The 17173-nt window shown below is 50.7% G+C and overlaps 3 protein-coding genes and 1 long non-coding RNA gene across 9 annotated transcripts; 2 read left to right on the top strand and 2 right to left on the bottom strand.

The window, feature by feature from the left end:
• Window positions 1-1171: 1171 nt before the first annotated feature.
• Window positions 1172-7714, top strand: FUNDC2 (FUN14 domain containing 2). Of its 2 annotated transcripts, XR_008433372.1 has the most exons (6): window positions 1172-1271; window positions 1727-1877; window positions 3172-3247; window positions 4405-4539; window positions 4956-5125; window positions 5643-7714. XR_008433372.1 is itself a non-coding variant. In XM_053955466.1 (5 exons), the coding sequence occupies exons 1-5, from the start codon at window positions 1253-1255 to the stop codon at window positions 5031-5033; spliced, it is 459 nt and encodes a 152-aa protein (XP_053811441.1). In that variant the 5' UTR covers window positions 1172-1252; the 3' UTR covers window positions 5034-7714. The 2 variants fall into 2 exon arrangements, 1 of the variants encoding a protein (XP_053811441.1); XM_053955466.1 differs by having other exon boundaries at window positions 4956-7714.
• A 783-nt stretch (window positions 7715-8497) lies between these two features.
• Window positions 8498-11687, bottom strand: CMC4 (C-X9-C motif containing 4). The gene is made up of 2 exons (XM_053955468.1): window positions 11627-11687; window positions 8498-9916 (listed from the first exon to the last, which is right to left on the bottom strand). The coding sequence occupies exons 1-2, from the start codon at window positions 11682-11684 to the stop codon at window positions 9747-9749; spliced, it is 228 nt and encodes a 75-aa protein (XP_053811443.1). The 5' UTR covers window positions 11685-11687; the 3' UTR covers window positions 8498-9746.
• MTCP1 (mature T cell proliferation 1) lies at window positions 9894-17033 on the bottom strand. 5 transcript variants are annotated; one of them, XR_008433374.1, is made up of 7 exons: window positions 17006-17033; window positions 16617-16671; window positions 13370-14290; window positions 13104-13274; window positions 12899-12950; window positions 11627-11693; window positions 9894-9916 (listed from the first exon to the last, which is right to left on the bottom strand). XR_008433374.1 is itself a non-coding variant. In XM_053955467.1 (5 exons), the coding sequence occupies exons 2-4, from the start codon at window positions 13475-13477 to the stop codon at window positions 12903-12905; spliced, it is 327 nt and encodes a 108-aa protein (XP_053811442.1). In that variant the 5' UTR covers window positions 13478-14441; window positions 16617-16667; the 3' UTR covers window positions 12729-12817; window positions 12899-12902. The 5 variants fall into 5 exon arrangements, 1 of the variants encoding a protein (XP_053811442.1); XR_008433375.1 differs by having other exon boundaries at window positions 16621-16671; window positions 17006-17016; XR_008433376.1 differs by lacking the exon at window positions 17006-17033 and adding an exon at window positions 14331-14441 and having other exon boundaries at window positions 13370-14245; window positions 16617-16667.
• Window positions 13645-15294, top strand: LOC128795048 (uncharacterized). Its single transcript, XR_008433377.1, has 2 exons — window positions 13645-13726; window positions 15206-15294. It is a non-coding gene; the product is annotated as an uncharacterized LOC128795048 (long non-coding RNA).
• Window positions 17034-17173: the final 140 nt, after the last annotated feature.

Below are 17173 nucleotides of genomic sequence, written 5' to 3'. Positions count from 1 at the left end.
ACATTAATATGCTATATAAAAGAGGATACTAAATATTACATGTTACTTTTTCTAACTATCATATTTAACTAACTCACAACTTGTGACTCTGTTTTCTAGAGTCTAGACACAGGTGGATTCGATTGGCTGTCAGGCCTAAACAATCTACCACGATTTAACTAAGTGCTTACTGTGGGTAAACAATTTTCTAAACACATTTTACAAGAGAAAAACAAGGAGCAGAAATAGAAATTGTTTTCTCTTTCATTTCTCTCTGTGCACCTTAATAAAAAATCTTGAGAGAGAGAAATGTGCTTGCCACAGGTCTCCTCTGTCACCATCTCTCCATGAGAATTATTTTTTTTTTTTTTTACTCGTTGTGTTGTGTCTCAGGATTTCCATCTTTGGAAATCCCAGCTGGGAAGTAGGTGGCATTTGTTCTACGGCAGCTCAAGTGAGTAATGGCTCAGAAATCAGAGGTGCCGTATTATTTCAGGGGAAACAGTGAAATGTGTTCCTACCAGGCAGCACGTCCAAGCTGCCCAAATGGGCGGCGGGGCAGAGGCACAACAGGCCTGAGCTGGGTGTGCTGGCAGAACGCACGGCAGCAGTGCTGGAAGCTGCTCAGCTGCCCAGAGTGCCGGCGGGTCTGGGGTCCTTTTAGCGAATGGCAAAAAGCGCCGTTTCTGCCCTGCGACAGCCCGCAGCCAAGCAAGAGCTCCCGTGCCAGAGGAAGCAAACCACCATGGGCTTCAGGAAGCCCTGTGTCGCTCGCTGGATGCCGCTGGAGCAGTGCCGCTGCTGCTGCACACCCGCCCCGCCCAGGCGGAAGCACCGGGGACCCCGGGGACCCCGGGGAGCCGCTCCGGGGCGGCGATGCTGCTGCAGCACCGGAGCCCCTGCAGAGGGGAGCACCGGGGGCACCGCCGGGACACGGCCGAGACCCGGGCGCGCCCCCGCGCACGGCCACGCCCGCGCCGCACCCACGCGCGCTCCCGTCCCTCCCCTCGCGCCCCTTTCCCCTCGGGTCCCGTTTCCCTCCCGTCCCTCTTTCTTCCTTCCCGCGCCTTTCTCCCGACCTGTCCGTCCGCGCCCCTCTCCCCGTGCCCGCCCCTGTGCCCCCGTCCCCGCCTGTCTCTCTCCTTGCTTCCCCTCCCTCTCCCCTCACCCCTCACCCCGGTGACGCGCGCTCCCGGTGACGCGCGCTCCCGGTGACGCGCGCTCCCGCTGACGCGCGCGCCGTGCCCGCGCCTGCGCGGAGCGCAGCGGCGTCATGGCGGTGCCGGGCGGAGGTGGGCCGGGCCGGGCCGGGCCGGGCCGGGCGGGGATGGCCGGGGGTGGCTCGGGGCGCGGGTCCCCCCACCCCTCTCCCCCTGGCAGCGGGTCCCCGGCTCCCCCAGCTCGGCCTCCCCGCTGCAGAGCGCGGTGTCGTTCCCTCTGCACCGCGCGACGGCGGGGCCTGGCCCCGCTTGAGGGCCCGGGTGGGGGGGCGGCTCCGGGCACGGGACCCCAGCCCCGGCCACTCTGCGAGGGGCGTCCCCGAGGGAGTGAGCGGTCCCGGGCACGGTGTCCCGGAGGCCCTGGGAGGGGGCTGAGGGAGCTGGGGATTCCCGGAGACCGGGGGCAGTGCCAGTCCCGGTGAGCTGCGTGTCTGGGCAGGGCTCCTGTGCCCCTGGGGAGGCACCGGGCAGCTGCAGGGGGCTGTGGCACGGTCCTCCCCGCACTGAGCCTCTCCAGGTGCCTGCAGGTGCGAAGGACGACACATTCAACGTGCTGGACCTGGCGGAGTACACCAAGAACCGGCCCTGGTGGCGCAAGATGTTCGCCCCCAGCTCGGGGTCGAGCGCTGAGAAATACAACGTGGCCACGCAGCTGGTGATCGGAGGGGTCACGGGATGGTAAGGTGGGCCCGGGCTGCCCTTGCTGCTCGTGGCAGGCGCTGCCTGGGTCCCTGGGGTCACACTGACAGCTGCTGGGTGATCATGTGGCAGACATCCAGAGAGGGCGGCCGCTCGGCCTCCTGTCCCCTGGCGTGGTCTGCTGAGCCCTGGGACGTCTTAAATGCTGTCTCTAACTTGAAGAACTGAGACTGTCTTGAAGCGAAGAGAATTGCACCAGTCTGTAATTATTTTTAACTTCTGGTAAAAGGCGGTGCTGTTGAATTAGAGCAGACAAACAAGGATGCCTTCTCCACTGGAGGTGGATGCGCTTCAGGCATCTGCATTAAAAACCTCCTCGGCTCACAGTTCCCAGGGTTTCCTGTCATTTGTAGCTGGGACCGAATGTGGCTCTATTTGTAACTTCATTCCCTCAGCGTCGTTTGAGTTGAAAATTTTGTGTAATCACTGCTTTGCCACGCCACTCATCTTCACCTGGCAACGGGGTAATTATTTAACAGTGTATGACAGAGCTTTGTCTTCTCACAGAAGTGTGACCTGGCTGCCTCTCTCATACAAGAGACATGAACACACCTTCAGAAATATTCACATATTCAGAAATGGGTAAAGGCAGGTTGCTGTGTTCTTTGCAATGCTCATAAGGAAACCGTGTTCCAGGGAAAGTGTGGTTTGGGTGGCACAACACACCAGCCCTTGGCTGAGCAACGGGGTGGTGCTGGCTGCAGGAATGTTTTTCATATTGAAAGCAGGTAACCCATTTTGGAGACCAGTATAGCCTTAGATCACTGCTGTGTGCTTGTTCCATCATTTTTCTCTTCTGAGAAATAAAAAGGTAAAGTAAGTAATTGCTTGCTGCTTACTTTTTAAATAAGTAAGAAAGAGGCTTCTGGTTTGCTCCCCATGCTCTATCATGGAGCAGCACATGTGCTCCCTGATTTCCCCTCAGAGATGATACCAGTTAAAAAAAAAAAAACAACATCAAAACATAAAATCACTTGTTGATTTTGATGAAATCACAGGTTTCTGGTTACTCTTTTAGGAGAAGGATGAGGTTGAAGAGATAAGAATCAAACTGAAAAAGGCTGGAATGTGACAGCACAAAGTGAAAAGCTGTAAAGTGTCAAATTTGTCTGGGTGCAAATCGTTCTCTCTGGTTGCACGTGGGTTTCTTCTGCTGTTTGTCAGGCTGTCTCCAGTCTCGAGTAACTGCTGCCAAAGGCAGCCCTGCCTGTGGGAAGTGTAATGTGTGTGTGTGGTGTTTCATTCTCCTGACTGAATGCTGGTTGGTTTGTAGGTGTACTGGATTCATCTTCCAGAAAGTTGGAAAGCTGGCAGCGACAGCAGTGGGAGGAGGCTTTTTCCTACTTCAGGTGTGTATGAACAGCAGCCCAGGCTTTCTGAGGACTGTGCTGCTGGGGACAAAGGTCTCTCTAGGAACCACTGCCTGTTGGGGCATGTGGGATCAGCCCACCCCCTCTGCCAGGGGCTTTGTGTGGCTGTGAATGTCAAAGGTGGGTGTTCTCCAGGGCACATGGATGCACCAGCAGGGCAGGGTCAGAGTGCATAAACCCCAGGATTGCCAGTGCACATCCACTGAGGATCTGCTTCCAAAGGCTAGGCCAGAGGCACAGGAGAGCTTTTACTGCAGGGGCACCTGAGGGGAGCATGAGGCAGCCTTCAGCTGCAGTGAGCCATGCTGCTGCTGCAGGACAGGCTAACATACTGAGTCCTGTGGCTGTGGCACAGTGTCCCTGCAGGAACAGCCCTGCGTGTCAAGAAGGATTTACCCATACCTGTGACATGCTTCCTGCCAGCCTGGCTTCCCGAGGAGTCAGCCAGCACAGGTGGTGCTCACTGTAAAGCACTGGGGAAGAGGAGAGAAAGGAGAGCTCTCTCTGTCCTCTACCACTTCTGCTGGTTTCCAAGAGCCCTGGCATTGAGGGAAGCTGCTCAGATGTGTTCATGTATCTGGTGCATCCTGGAGCAGGTAGAGCAGCCCTCAGGCCTTGTTCAGCTCTCACCTGTTTGCTCCTCGGGCAGACAGGGTCTTGTGTGTGACTCATTCTCCCTCACTCTCCTGGTTCTGCTTGTTCTGCTGAACATCAGAAGCTTGCTCTGGGCAGAGGGAGTTCCACAGCTGAATCACCCTGAGCAGATAAAATAGTTTGAGAGGAGTGGGCTATTAATAGCTGTGTCCACCCACAGCAGCAGGAGAACTGCAGAGAGTCCCAGTAATATCCATGGCAGTTGTGAGGGAGAGGTGATGCCAGCTTTACACTGAGGAAGAGAGGCTGAAGCAGGCTGAGCTGCAGTGTGTGCCCAGCAGCTGGGGCATTACTGTGGGAGACAGATGTTGCAGAACACTTGACACAGCTCCAGGGTTGGTGTTCTGTCCAATTTTTAAGCCGGTGTGCCCACTGGACCAGTGAGTGGGAGGTGGCTGTGGTCAGGGCAGGTGGGTGAGCAAGGAGTTTAGCTGTGGTCATGCAGGACTTCAGGAACTTTTTTCTAATCCTCAAAACTCTAGATTGCAAACCACACGGGATACATCAAGGTGGACTGGAACCTAGTGCAACGGGACATGAACAAAGCCAAGCAGCAGCTGAAATTTCACACCGGTGGTAATAAAATGCCTCCAGAAGTGAAAAGCAGAGTGGACGAGGTGAGACAGCTCTCCCAGGCCATGTGCTGGAGGGACAGCAGAAAACAGGATTGATTCTTGAGCTGTTATGGATGTTCAGTTGTGCAAATACAAAGAGGGAATTCTTGCATGACAGCAAAATGGGAGAGATGACAAAAGCTGTGGATGTTGCCTGCCTAGAGTTTAGGAAGACATAGTTTCCCACAGCATTCTCCTGGAGGAGCTGGCTGCTCGTGGCCGAGCAGGATCTGGCTGTGTGCTGGTGCAGTTAGGGAGGGGAGGTCGTTAGGTAGGAAGTTTTCCCAAATCTGAGCAGTGGCATCTCTGTGAGCATCACTTGCCTGAAGAACAGCCTGAGAGGGATTTCTTCTTAGCAGGAGGGTCAATGGGTGGCCTGATGTTGTTGAACACTGTTGTCTCTTTTCACCCCTGCTTAGGTGGTCATATTTCTGAAGAAGAACGTTATCCTGACTGGAGGGTTTGCTGGAGGATTCCTGCTTGGAATGGCATCCTAGAAGCTGCACTCTCCTTTCATGCCCAACCTCCCCTCCCCTACTGCTGTTATCTCTCACTTAGAAGTCAAAGGATGTTGCCAACAGACTCACAGGTTCCAGCCCTTATTTCTTACAACGCTGCTTCTGATTTCCACCTTTTTTCTTCTGTCTGGGCTGTTAGTGTGCTGGGGTTGGTCTGGAAGTTTACAACTCTCAGTGTATCATGATTTCCCACCAAATACGCCCAGTCTCAAATATTCTGATGAGTTTCAACTTCATAAAAATGTAGTGGCAGAGGAACCTCTTAAATGTGCTTCTTCCAGGTGCTCAGGACTGTTACATGTACCTTTGTCTGCCAGTATATGTGTCAAACTCTTCACCACTCTGTATGTGTCAGCTCTTCACCACGGTTTAGCTTTCAGTATTCCTGCCCTGGTACCTGGAACACCTCTGCTTCCCTCTGCACAGAGGTGGTCTGTGGAATCCAAAATGTGGTTGACTATCCTGGGGTGGATGCAGAAATGTCAAAGGACAGCCTGAGCTGTGTCCAGGACAGGGGAATATGGATTTTCCTGCCCTCCCCCTGCTGTTTCACTGCACATAGATGGCCATTTGGCTTTGTCTCTGCAGGTATCCTTCCCCATACTGAAATTGCAGCACTGGCACTGCTGATGGAAACTGAGCACTGAGGCTGACTCTCCAGGCCCTTTCCTCATGATGTGTTCTGAAAGTCACCAAGTTCTGTGCTGTAGAACCACCTGACTGCTCAGCCTTTGAGGCTCTCTCCTGCTTCCAGCAGGCCCAGCCTGGCTGTGTCAGATGGGGGCATTTCAGCTGTGCCACTTACTGTAAAACACTCTGGGCCTCTGGCTGGGGTTTCCATGTCTACCACAACCTTCTCTGGTCACGTTGGTATTGGTGATGCTCCTTGAGCTGTAACCATGTGGGACAGGATTGCAGACAGGAGATGCATCCCTGCTTAGGGTACACTGTACTGGTCCAGGTCCCTGTTGCCAGCTGTACTGGAGAAAGGAGGATGATGTGAAATCTGGAGTGCAGTCCTTTACTTGCCTCTGAAGAGCACAGATTCCTTCTCCTTGGTCTCTGCAAGCAACTGAAATGACAAAACTCTTGTGAAGATCAGACCACACTCTTGTGAGAGCGGTTCATTTGCATATTTCTGCCTCAGTTATGTTCCTTCCTTCTTTGTGTTTGCCATTTCCACAAGAAAAGCTGTTTGCTTAATTCCATCAGCTGCAGCCCTTCTCCTGCAGGAGATGAGGCAGCCCAGGTGCAGAGCTCAGCTGTTTTTGGACAGTCTGACTCAGTGCAGTTGTGTGCAGTACAAACAAACATCCCCCAGAGGTGTTCTGCAAGCTTAGAGACTTGTCTGACAATGTGGTGATGTCCTCCAGCAGGTGTAGGTAGGAGTTCTTGCCCAGAATGTGGGATTTTATATGAAAGTCAGCTCATCTTTCAGTGGGAAACATGGTAGGAAACAATGACACTCGTGGGTGGGTGGTTTGCAGCACCTGGCTCAGCAGCTGCACCCCATTTCCAATGCTGTGCAAAGGCTTTGTGATCTGCTGCTCTCAGTATGGCTGGAAGGGGGATCTTCCCCTGAGAGCTGCTGGTGGAGCTGAAATGCTGGGTTCTTCCACCAGAGGGTTTTGGAATGAGCACTTGCAGTTGGTAATTTTGCTTCAGCTCTGCTGATTAAGTGTCCACATAGCACCACATTGATTACGCTCAGGTTTTCCTCACCTTCAGGATCTGAAGAGAGGCTGCAGGTAATCAGGAGATGGAAGTTGCTGTCTTTGCTCCTGTCCCGCCATACATGGCCAAGGAGAATGAAGGAGCAGCTGGGCTCACATCCTTTAACGATGGCCTTCCTAAAGGCCATCCTGGACTGCAAGAGTGATGGGATGCAGCAAATAGGTCTTACATAAATTGGTGTTTAGCAGCTACAGATGGTGGTGGGTTTTTTTGGGATTTGGTTTGTTTTTCTGTAGGATCTGCAGACGTGAACATGCATAAATAGATACATTGGTCTTGCAGGGTATCTCTTGTTCCTGTAGGACAACAGCACTGCTGCTCTTTGGCTGAGTGGGCTGCAGAACACAACTTCTTCTGAGATGCACTGATCTCCACAAAGCTGTCTCCAACAACAAAGCTCAAAGCAAATCATTAACAGACCTTAGGGGTGTTTTTCAGGCTCAAGTAAGTCACTGCTTCTGCCCAGCCCTAGGTGGGCCGAGTTCTGCTCAAGGCCCAGTTTGCTGCTAAGGAGAGAAATGGCCCAGAGAGGGAGCTAAAATGCTGCTGAAAGGGGAAACAACAGATGTATGCTGAGTTTGATGTGAATGTAGGCAGAGAATGGACAAGGACATCAGGATGTGGCAAATCTTTCTGCTCTGCTGGTGTTGGGCTCACAGCTGGCACTGTTTGATGCCGTGGGGCAACACTGGAAGGTTTGATGCTGGGTCAGTCTCTGTGGGGATGCGTTTTCATTGGTGCAAGTGCCAAGATGAGGTGTCCCTTCCCCTCCCCACTCCTGCTCCTTTCAGTCTTGTTTCAACAACTTCTGACATGTTACACTATGAGAAGATTTCAAACACATTAGGCTGTTAAAGTGGTTTTATATATTGTATGTAAATGCTTGTTGAAGTGATATTTTATTAAACAGTTTTGCTCTAGAAATGCTTCTCTGTGTGAGGTCTGTTGGCTTCCTGGGAAGCAGCACGTTCCTGCCTCACTGTGACTGAGGGGAGCACCTACAGCCAGACCAGCAGCAAGAGTTTAGCAGGCAGCCCTTGGGGACGTGGGTGAGTGGTCAACTTGGCAGTGCTGGGGGAATGGTTGGACTCGATCTTACAGGTCTGTCCTGACATAAATGAGTCTATGAGGGCACCAGCCTCCCCTCATCCATGCAGGTAACCTGGGCTACCTTAATAAATCCCTCTCCCTGATCATCCTGGCACCAATCACCCACTTCCCCAACAAGTGGGGTGCTGCTAGGGCAGGAGGCGGGTCTGTAGCCAGCCTGGGTTGCCTCTGCTGAGCAAATCTGTTCCACCCAACTTCAAAATGGGCGTGGAGACAAGGCTATTTCTTTTTCGTAGGTGCAACGAAAGCCTAAATCTATATATTTTATCATCTATTAGTGACTTTCTTTCCACTGTTCCTGCTCAGGTAGGACAAAAGAGAAAAATTAGCTACTTGTTAGTGTTTGAGGTGGTTCACAACATTGTCATCACTTTTCCCTACTTTTCAGGGACACTAAACCCCCTGTTTTGTCTTAAGGGTTTTTTCCTGGGGGCGAGGGCAGTGGGAGGGGAAAACAAGCCCTACATTATTCTGATCTTCAGCCCCAGTTATAAAAATATCAAGCAGCTTCTATTTAAACATGATCTCACATGGCTCTGGGCTGTGAACGGCAGCCAAGATGCCCGGCTTGCAGCTCAACAAACAACCAGAGACCGCAATTCGTTCCAGTTGTTTATTTTGTACCATGGTATTTCAGAGCAGTGAATACAGATGGTTTGCTCTTCTAGGCTTCAGTACACACAACTATTGTGCCTAGACCTCAGTGGTTTATAGAAGCTCTATTTCATAAGTAAGTCGTACTTGATCACAGCACAAAAGTCCTTTACGGCTAGATCTAATACAGAGTTAGGGCTAGTGGGTTGGGAGCCTGATCTTTGGGTGCCTGGACTCCTGCTACAGGCAGCTCTGAAGGGTGGTGCAGGAACCTGTCTATGAGCTCTTCCTACAGGTCACAGGAAATTCTGCTGCATGGCCGAGAGCTTCTGGAAAGCCATCTCTCCTGGGGTCCAGACACAGCCGGCTTGGGAGTGAGTCTGGAATGCTGAGTGGAAAATAACTGCCTACAACTGCTTGTTCAGTAAGCAGCACCTAAGTCAGTTCTTGGATCTAGCCCAGGGCTCTGTGACAGGCCTTTGGGTATCAGCAGTTTTAACTGGACTTGGATTCAAAGCATATTGCTTAAAGGTGTTCAATTAGACATAAATTTATAAATTTTGTATCAACAGTCAAATCTTTCAAATGAATATTGCTTTTTAAAAAAATATCCTATCCCTGTAGCAATCCCTGAAATTATATTCCTGTAACATCTTTATCATGCAAATAGCAGCGTGTAGGCAATTCAAATATAAAATAAACAACTCTGTCCAGTGGAAAAGTGAGGCACTTAGGCAAAGTGACTTGTAGTCACTCATGATCTATACAAGACTTAGGAACAATCATCAGACCTGATTCCCATTCTTGAGCTTGAACCACTGGACAGGAAAATGTTGTCTGGAACTACTGCATGGTGGCAGCAATACCTTTGTTGTGTCAAGATGGGTTTGTTTCACATTTAAACTCACTCTTCTGAGCTCATTTCCTGTACCTCTCGCTCCAGAAGCCAGAACAACTCGGTTCCAATTCTCCATTTTTAGAGCAAGGATGGATTAGAGTAAGGTAAGCATCCTAAAAATATCAAGTTGACATTTCACAGGTGTGGTGCAGAGGCAACATAGATTATGTTTTCATACAGAAAATAAAGTTTGTTAACCAGGCCATATGTTGGTACTGTGTAATGCTTTTTGGTGTGCTGAACAGTGTGTTCCAGGAGCAATCTGGCTTTTCTGAAAGTCTAAAGAAGGCTTGAAAAAACACACATGAGCTCTTCAAGTGAGTCCATGCTCCAGCACCTGCTGGAGCTGCATTGTGTTACTGAGGTGGTGGGGAAATTCCTTTTGAAGTCAACTTAAGCTTTTCTCTCTCCCTTTCTTCTCTCTCAAACCCTGAACAACAGACGGATCTGCCCTTGGTGTACCGAGCGCAGCATTTCCGCATCTCCTGAAGCGCAGCTTCACACTTGGACTCCAGGTAGTTGTTCGCTGGAAAATAAGGAGACACCAGGTCTGCAGAGAGAAACAGGCTTTGTTCCCTGAGGGAGCACACCTAGGCCAGCTCTTCAGCTGCTTACAAGCATTCTATCATTTCCTTGCTCACAACAACCTCTCTTGAGTTGCAGCTATCTAAAGCTGTGGCCAAAGGCTCTCAGAGAGGAGCCCTGCAGGAAGAGACTCAGTGTGGTTTGAGTCAAGAACCACCTGCCCAGAAACACAGGGCATGCACAGCCACCTCCTCTGCCTTGGATGAGCTCTGCAACCACTGCACAACTGCACTCACACCCATTCTGACTTTTAAAAGATTAAAAGAAGCAACAGAAGCATAATGTGAGACACACACAGCACCCGTGGAGAGCCCAGAAAGCAGCAGTGAACACCTTCTGGTTAATGAGCAAACCACACTGCTGTGATCACTGGGCTATGAATTCCCTGACTGGGTTGGTGAGTGAGCTGTAATACAAACACAGAGATCACCCCTGAGAAAAAGGTTGTGGTGATTTCTGCAAGCTGGCAACCCAAGAGGCATGGCAGGCCCTTGGAAAGGAAAGCTGATTTCTCTCTGCCATAACCTGCAGTTGATGAGTACTCCAAGGCTCTCCTAACTGTCCCTCTGCCTTTGCATCTTTGTTTCTAAAACTGTAGCTACGTACAGGCACACCATCATCTGTCAAGGATGCATTGCTGAAAGTCACACACAGAGAGGAAAACACAAAAGAGATTTACAGCAGGCATTCAGTCTCTCAGAGGAAGCAGCAAGATCTTTTGGAACAATGAGTTTTGAGAAGTCAGCATCTCCCAAAGGTCCAGCTCCCACTCTCCATCTCACACACTGGGTACAGTGCCTGTACATTCCTCAGTTAAGACTCTATACTTTAATTTTTACAGAGGAAAATTGCTTTGCTCTCTGTCAACTCAGCTGCTTCATCTGTACACTTCAGACACCTCCACAGCATAATACATGAACAGCAGCAGTGACAGTGACATGTACATGCAGCAAAGAGCTTCTCTGCCAACACTTAACCATTCAGATCAACACTGTACACAAACCTACACAGGAAAAGCACCTGGAATAACTTCCACAAATGCTATAAAAAGAACACTGCCACAGATGGGACCAAAACAGGGTCAACCATCAGCTTTTAAGTGCAGTAGTACAGGGAGAGAAGGTAGTCCTTCGTGGGAGAATGCTCCAAACCATGAGGACATTAAAGGTCATCTCTAGACAATTGCTGGGGACATGAAGACCATCTCACACCTCGAGGACAGATCACCTAACGTGTTCCTGACAGAAATCTGTCTCACCTCCCTTGAAACGCCCCTGGTGCAGCTCCGCAGTCTTATCATGCAATCCACCTACTCCCTTGCTAACCACACTGTAAGAGAGCTTATTATAAAGTCTAGCTCTCCCTGCCCACAGCTGAGTCCCAAAAATACACCTGGGATCTCACTGCCAGCACAGAGAACACTGTAAGCACATTACTGTTACTAATGCTCTGCTTTATACTAATGATGTCTCATTATTTACAATTAAGCACAAAGCAATTTGTTAAAATCAGATGTTATCATTTTGTTCATTTTGCAACCAGGCGATGCTAATGTGCTTTGTTCCTTCTCAACGTGAAAGGAAAAGGTTAAGTTAAAAGAATTAAGTTCCACCAAAAATCAAGACATCAAAGACAAAATAACACTTGGTACCTTGCAAGCATTTCTGTATTTCACAGGCTTGTTTCTGGCAGGGATCCTTCTGGGACATGTTCAGGAACTAAAATGATAGGAAAATGTTACTGTAGATCAGAGCTCTTTACAGGGGGTAGGGGAAAGACAATGTCCTACAGCCACATCTTTCAAGAGCTCCCAATTTCCCCCACTGTCATCATCCAGAAAACATCTACTGCTGCTTGCAGGTGCCTGCCAACATACACAAGAACTCTCTGTGTCTGGCTAAAAGATGATGATGGGGACAATGAATAGAGGAAGTTTCATGTCACCAAGTTTAAAAGCCTTTTTCTTTTCTCTAGTTAAAATGTGTCCTTTGTCACTTGGATGTACAAAGATTCCAGAAAAATATTCAAATTAACAGAGCTGATTAAATTTTAAGAGTTTTCTATCTCTAGACCTTATACTGAGACATGTATTTATGTGAAATCCATCTCTGTGAGCTTTACACAACCCAGGATTTGGTGGCAAGTCATGGAACCACAGCTGGAGAAGGCATTTAAAAAAAAATAATCAACCAAACAACTCAGTTGTGTATATGCCATAAAGCCAACAAGAAGGGCTCTTTTCGTTTTATTTCAGGAGAAAGTCTCTTGGAAATCCTCTCCCGCTGTCCAAAAAAACCCTCAACCAGACTGGAGGACAGCTCCATCTTGTTCAAATCCATCAGAAAAGGATTTCAGACACTCAAGTTGATTCTTCTGCAACTGTGACACCTGTAACTGTGTCAGTGTAAGATCAAAAGCCAAGCAAAAGCTGGTGGTAGCAGCAGCTGAAGAGGAGACCTCTAAGGAAAGCACCAGTGCCACTGAAAGTGGTGGTGAGACTGAACCCTCTGAGCCACAGTTCAGCCTCTGCTCCGAGCTGGGCGCTGCTGCCTTTCCAGTTTCTGAAAAGTCACCAGCCCACAGCAGTTTCCACTATCACTAGGGCATGTTTTGCAGCATCCTGGCCAAATTCCATTTGGGGCAATTACATTCTGCCTACCTAGAACTCCCCCTGATGTTTCACTTGGTCACAATACTCCTCTTCACTGCCTGTCCTAAACACTTGTGTGATGCTGCTGTGTGTTGTTTAACTGCTTCCACCTCAAAGGTGGCTGCATTTCAGTGGAGAGAGAACCTTTTATTGTACAAAACAGACATTGGCATCTTCCTAGAGCCACTGCTCCTGAAAGACAAAAATTCATAGCAAAGAAAGACTGGGAGTAAACAGTGCACAGTACAAAGCAGGGGTAATGTCTGCACATACCAGGTTAATCCCCAGGCACGAGTTTAAGCAGCAGTTCTTCAACACCATCAAGCTGTAAGTGACAAGGAAAAGTTCAATACGTCTACAGTTACTGTGGTTGAGCTAATGGACTTCAACAAAGTAACAGTCCTTTGCCGTCCCTCAAGGATCTCAAATGACTTCACAAACAGGAATGACTATGGTCTATTGTTGCCACCATCCTTACCATGAGATGGTGCTCTATCTCCCAAACGCGAGAGTTACTATCCCTGTACTGCTCACCCTGGGACAGCTGCCACATGTGAGGCAGCCGGGATGGGGGGAGCTGGCTGGGTCGCAGCGCCTCACCCAGGGGAACCTGAACTCTTTGGATCCGAGCCCTCAGCATACCTTCCTCCTGGGGGAAAGTAACAAACAGAGCAGGCAGTTACTGGCAGAGGCACCTGAAACAGCAAAGCTACAACCACGGGGAAGCTCAAAGCACACACTTGCCTCTTCCGCAGCCACGAGCCAGGTCTTGCGGTGCTCATCGCAGTAAACCCCCACGCGCCGCACCCAGAGCCGCACGGGAGGAGCGCCAGCCTCCCCTCCCTGTGCCATCCCTCAGGCGCTCCCGCAGCTCAGGTGGACGGCATCGGCCCGCGGGGTGCACACGTGGGCTCGTTAGCTCTGAGCACATCCACGGAGACAGCTCCCGGACCCGGCAGCCAGGCGGCGTCTGACTGGCTGGATGAGATGCTACGTGCGGAAATGTCCCTAAAAGTCACCTCGGGAGGCTGAGGTGGTGCCTAAGCCAGCGGAAACGTCAGGCCAAGTCGTACGCTGGGACACGCGTGCTGGGTGGCATTGGTAAGGCATTCTGGGGCAAAAAGGTGCTATTGGTACAAAGTTAAACCCTGGGAGTATTGGCTTTGCTCATTCCGCTAACAGTCCTATTAACAGTCTTTGTGTAAAACGAGGGGGGGAAAAAGAGGTGGTCTAAATCCCAAAAGCAAAACTCGTGACCAGCAGTGAGGCGAGCTTAACAGGAACGAAGATCACTCTGGAGGCAAAGCACAGAGCTGGGTGTGCAGGACTCTCATCTTTGGAGCTCGCCGAGTTGTCGGGGTGCGGGATCCTTTGTCTCATCTCTCAGGGGAGGCAGCACTGTCCATTCACACCCAAACTCCTCGGGAGCAGCACTCAGGACTGCGTCACTCGGCTTTCGCCCGGTCACAGAGAGCCACCAACACGGGCAGAGGAGCTTGGGCCATTGAGGTGGTTCCTGCTACTGTAACTTTTGTTTAACAGCACGTTTATCTGTGTGCCAGTTAGATCAAGCTGAGCCATTAGCAAATGGAGGTCAGGGGAAATGATTCTCTTTGAACCCTAGAAGAGGTAATCAAAATGGTACAGACAGTCTTCATCCTTTATCTAGGTGCAAAGTAGAACAAAGTTAAGCTGTAACACATACAACATCCTCCTGCTATGAAGCAGATGAAATATTCTTTATCCCAGTGAAACACAGTGGTCTTCTGAAAACTTGTAAGGTTATAAGGCATATTTCAAACAGGAGCAAGAAAATCTGGGTACAAAATAAAGGAGTGAAAGTCAGGAAGAGAAAAAAACAAACTGTTATACATTAGGGTGCATATATAACAGAAAACACTCTTCCATGATGCCTTCCATATCTTACATCAGTGTTTCTCTACCTTTTTGAGCCAAAGGAGCACTCAGCCTTTTTGAGAACAAAACACCAACCACGGATCAGCCTGAACAGCACCGTCACAAAGAAAACTTTGAGTGCTCTTTTAGTACTTCTTTTTTCCACCCATTCTGTTAGTTTCCTTGCTCGATGTGCGGGGATGTGCATGTGCCCTACACAAAGCACCGCTGTTCTGGCTGCCATCCTGTGACAAGGGACAGGCATTCCAAGGAATGCCCCACCAGCTGGATCACTGGCATTTGGAGGAACGTGACTGCAGTCTGACAAGCCTCACAAGGCCTTCAGGAATTAAGGTTAAAGGGACATTACTGTAATTCTTTTCCTTTCTGCTTTAACCTAAGCCACATTACAAATTTAAACCCGTGTGGAACTCTGCCCAACAGCGAAATGCAGCAATTGCCACTGATCATTTTCAGTCAGCTGAACATAATCACCCCAGGTGGAATTCGGCCAGGATACTCTCCTACTCTGCAGTAAACTGCAAAACTATAGGAAATGCCCAAGAACTTGCTTTTGTTCCGTTCAAAGCTGGAATTTTTACGGGTCAGAACCAGAAGGCTCAAGACTAGGCTCCAGTCATAGAAAAATATGTCTCAGTAAGTGTGCTGTGTTTCCTGCTGCAGGTAAGCTCTCCTGGAAGGTCTCCTACCCAAAGAGTGCCCTGGTTCAGCCTGGCTGAAGTGCAGGTGGCAGGACTAAAGCACAACATGCACGTTTGTGTTCATGGTGAGTGGAGATGGCAGCGATGACAGATCCAGGACAACAGAGCAAGGTCTCATGCAGAGGACACTGTGCAGAATGGGCAGAGGTTAATGTGTGTTTTCACCCTTTGCCCCACTGACTGGCCCCGAGCCTCCCCAGAACTGCAGAGCTGAAAGGCTCAGTCTGGCCTGGGGAGGTGCCCAGGTACTGCCACATGGAAAATCCTGAGTCAGGCAAAACCGTCGATTGGGTTTGGGGTGGGACAGGAACGGGGTTTGGGGTGGGACAGGAATGGGGTTTGGGGTGGGACAAGTGTCTGCAGCACCCAAACACACCAAAGGAACTGGAGATTCCACAAGCACGCGCTCAGACAGTGCACCTGAAAACATACAGTGTCTTATTTGCTGCAGGTTTGATTAGAAAGCAAAAAGAAAGCCTGAAGGAAGGCATGGGTGGAAGGAGAAGAGAGCTTACTTATATTTTAAACAACTTTTAAACCCAAGTTCTTACACTGTACCTATCAAAAAAAAAAAAAAAACAAAACACAACCAACAAAAACCCCAAGAGCTTAAATTTGCAGGACTGCAGCATCATTCCTTTGAGACTTTAACATTCCCATCAGCATAGCTGTAGAAGGCTGAGCTGTTCAAAGTGCTGTTTTGGGGAGATTCAAATCCCAATCCCCACAGACAGCAATAATACTGGCAGATGTTCTGTCCACCTTAGCATCAACCTTAGAAGTTTAACACTGTTCTGGGACCTGGATGGATTTCTGAGCCACAATATATGGATAAATGTCAAAATGGCCAGGAGGAGGAATGCAGCTTGTAGTCACGACAATTTATTGGGTTTTAAGTTGGGTACATTAAAATATTTAATGGAAGCGGTGACAGAAATTGCTCTAGACGCTGCTTGGACCACCCAGAGCTGAAGGTCAGCGTGCTGAATAAACTCCACCCTTTATCACCTTCTGTTCTAAAACGCAGCTGGGAGTTCAGCTGCCATTCAGGCACCAAGGAAAAGCACTGCTGAGGCTCAGCAGTGCTCTGCTGACACACTTACAGCCCCAAAGCCACGCTGGCTAGCCTGGCCTTCTGCTGGGGCATGAGAGCTGCCTGCACACCTCAGGGCTACAAGGGTGCTGAGCCTTCCCCGAAAAACCCAGCCCAGCTCCGGCAACAACTCGGGGATCTGATGATCTGGTGACTTAAGGGCATGTGGAGACACTCTAAAGCTTCTTCTTGGGGGTTTGGACTCTACTCTGCCTGGAGCAAGCCCCTCTGACTCCACGCTCCGCTCTGCCCGACCTACTGAGGGGTAGCAGATGCTCACCGACCAGCCGGGCTGTCCAGCAGCGTGGGGAGGGCAGGCCGAGCTTTGGTGGGATCTAAAAAAAAAAAACAGGAAGACAAAAAAGATGGACATAATGCGGGGGGAGCCACGCAGAGAGGCGGGGAGGGCGAGGGAAGGGACACAAGAGCCGGGCCGAGGAGCGGGAGCGGGGGGGCAGCGTGGCCAAGGCGGGCAGGGAGGGCCGGAGGGGAGGGGGTGTGGCGCGGCCGTCGGACGGGACCGGCCGTGGCGGGGCGGGCGGGAGGAGGGCGCGGCACATCGGCACATCGGCACGGCCACCGCGTCCCCCCGCGGGCCGGGCCGCGGGGCCGGGCGGGCGGCCCCGGGTGTGCGGCGGGCGCGCCCCGGCCGGGCCCGCCATGACCTACCTGCACCCGCGCCGTGACCGCCGCGCCGCGTGCGCCGCGCAAAGCCGTCCCCCGCCCCCCGGACCCGCCGCCTCCCCGCGCCTGCCCGCAGGCCCCGGAGGCCGGGCCCGGGCCCGGGGCCGAGCCCGGTCGGGTTAAGCCGGATCGGGCCGGGCCGTCCCGCCCAGG

This window comes from Vidua chalybeata, chromosome 14, assembly GCF_026979565.1.
Source record: "Vidua chalybeata isolate OUT-0048 chromosome 14, bVidCha1 merged haplotype, whole genome shotgun sequence".
In the NCBI taxonomy this organism is placed as follows: Eukaryota; Metazoa; Chordata; class Aves; order Passeriformes; family Viduidae; genus Vidua; species Vidua chalybeata.
The sequence above is the reverse complement of the archived record's forward strand: the minus strand, read 5'-3'. Positions and strand labels throughout refer to the sequence as shown.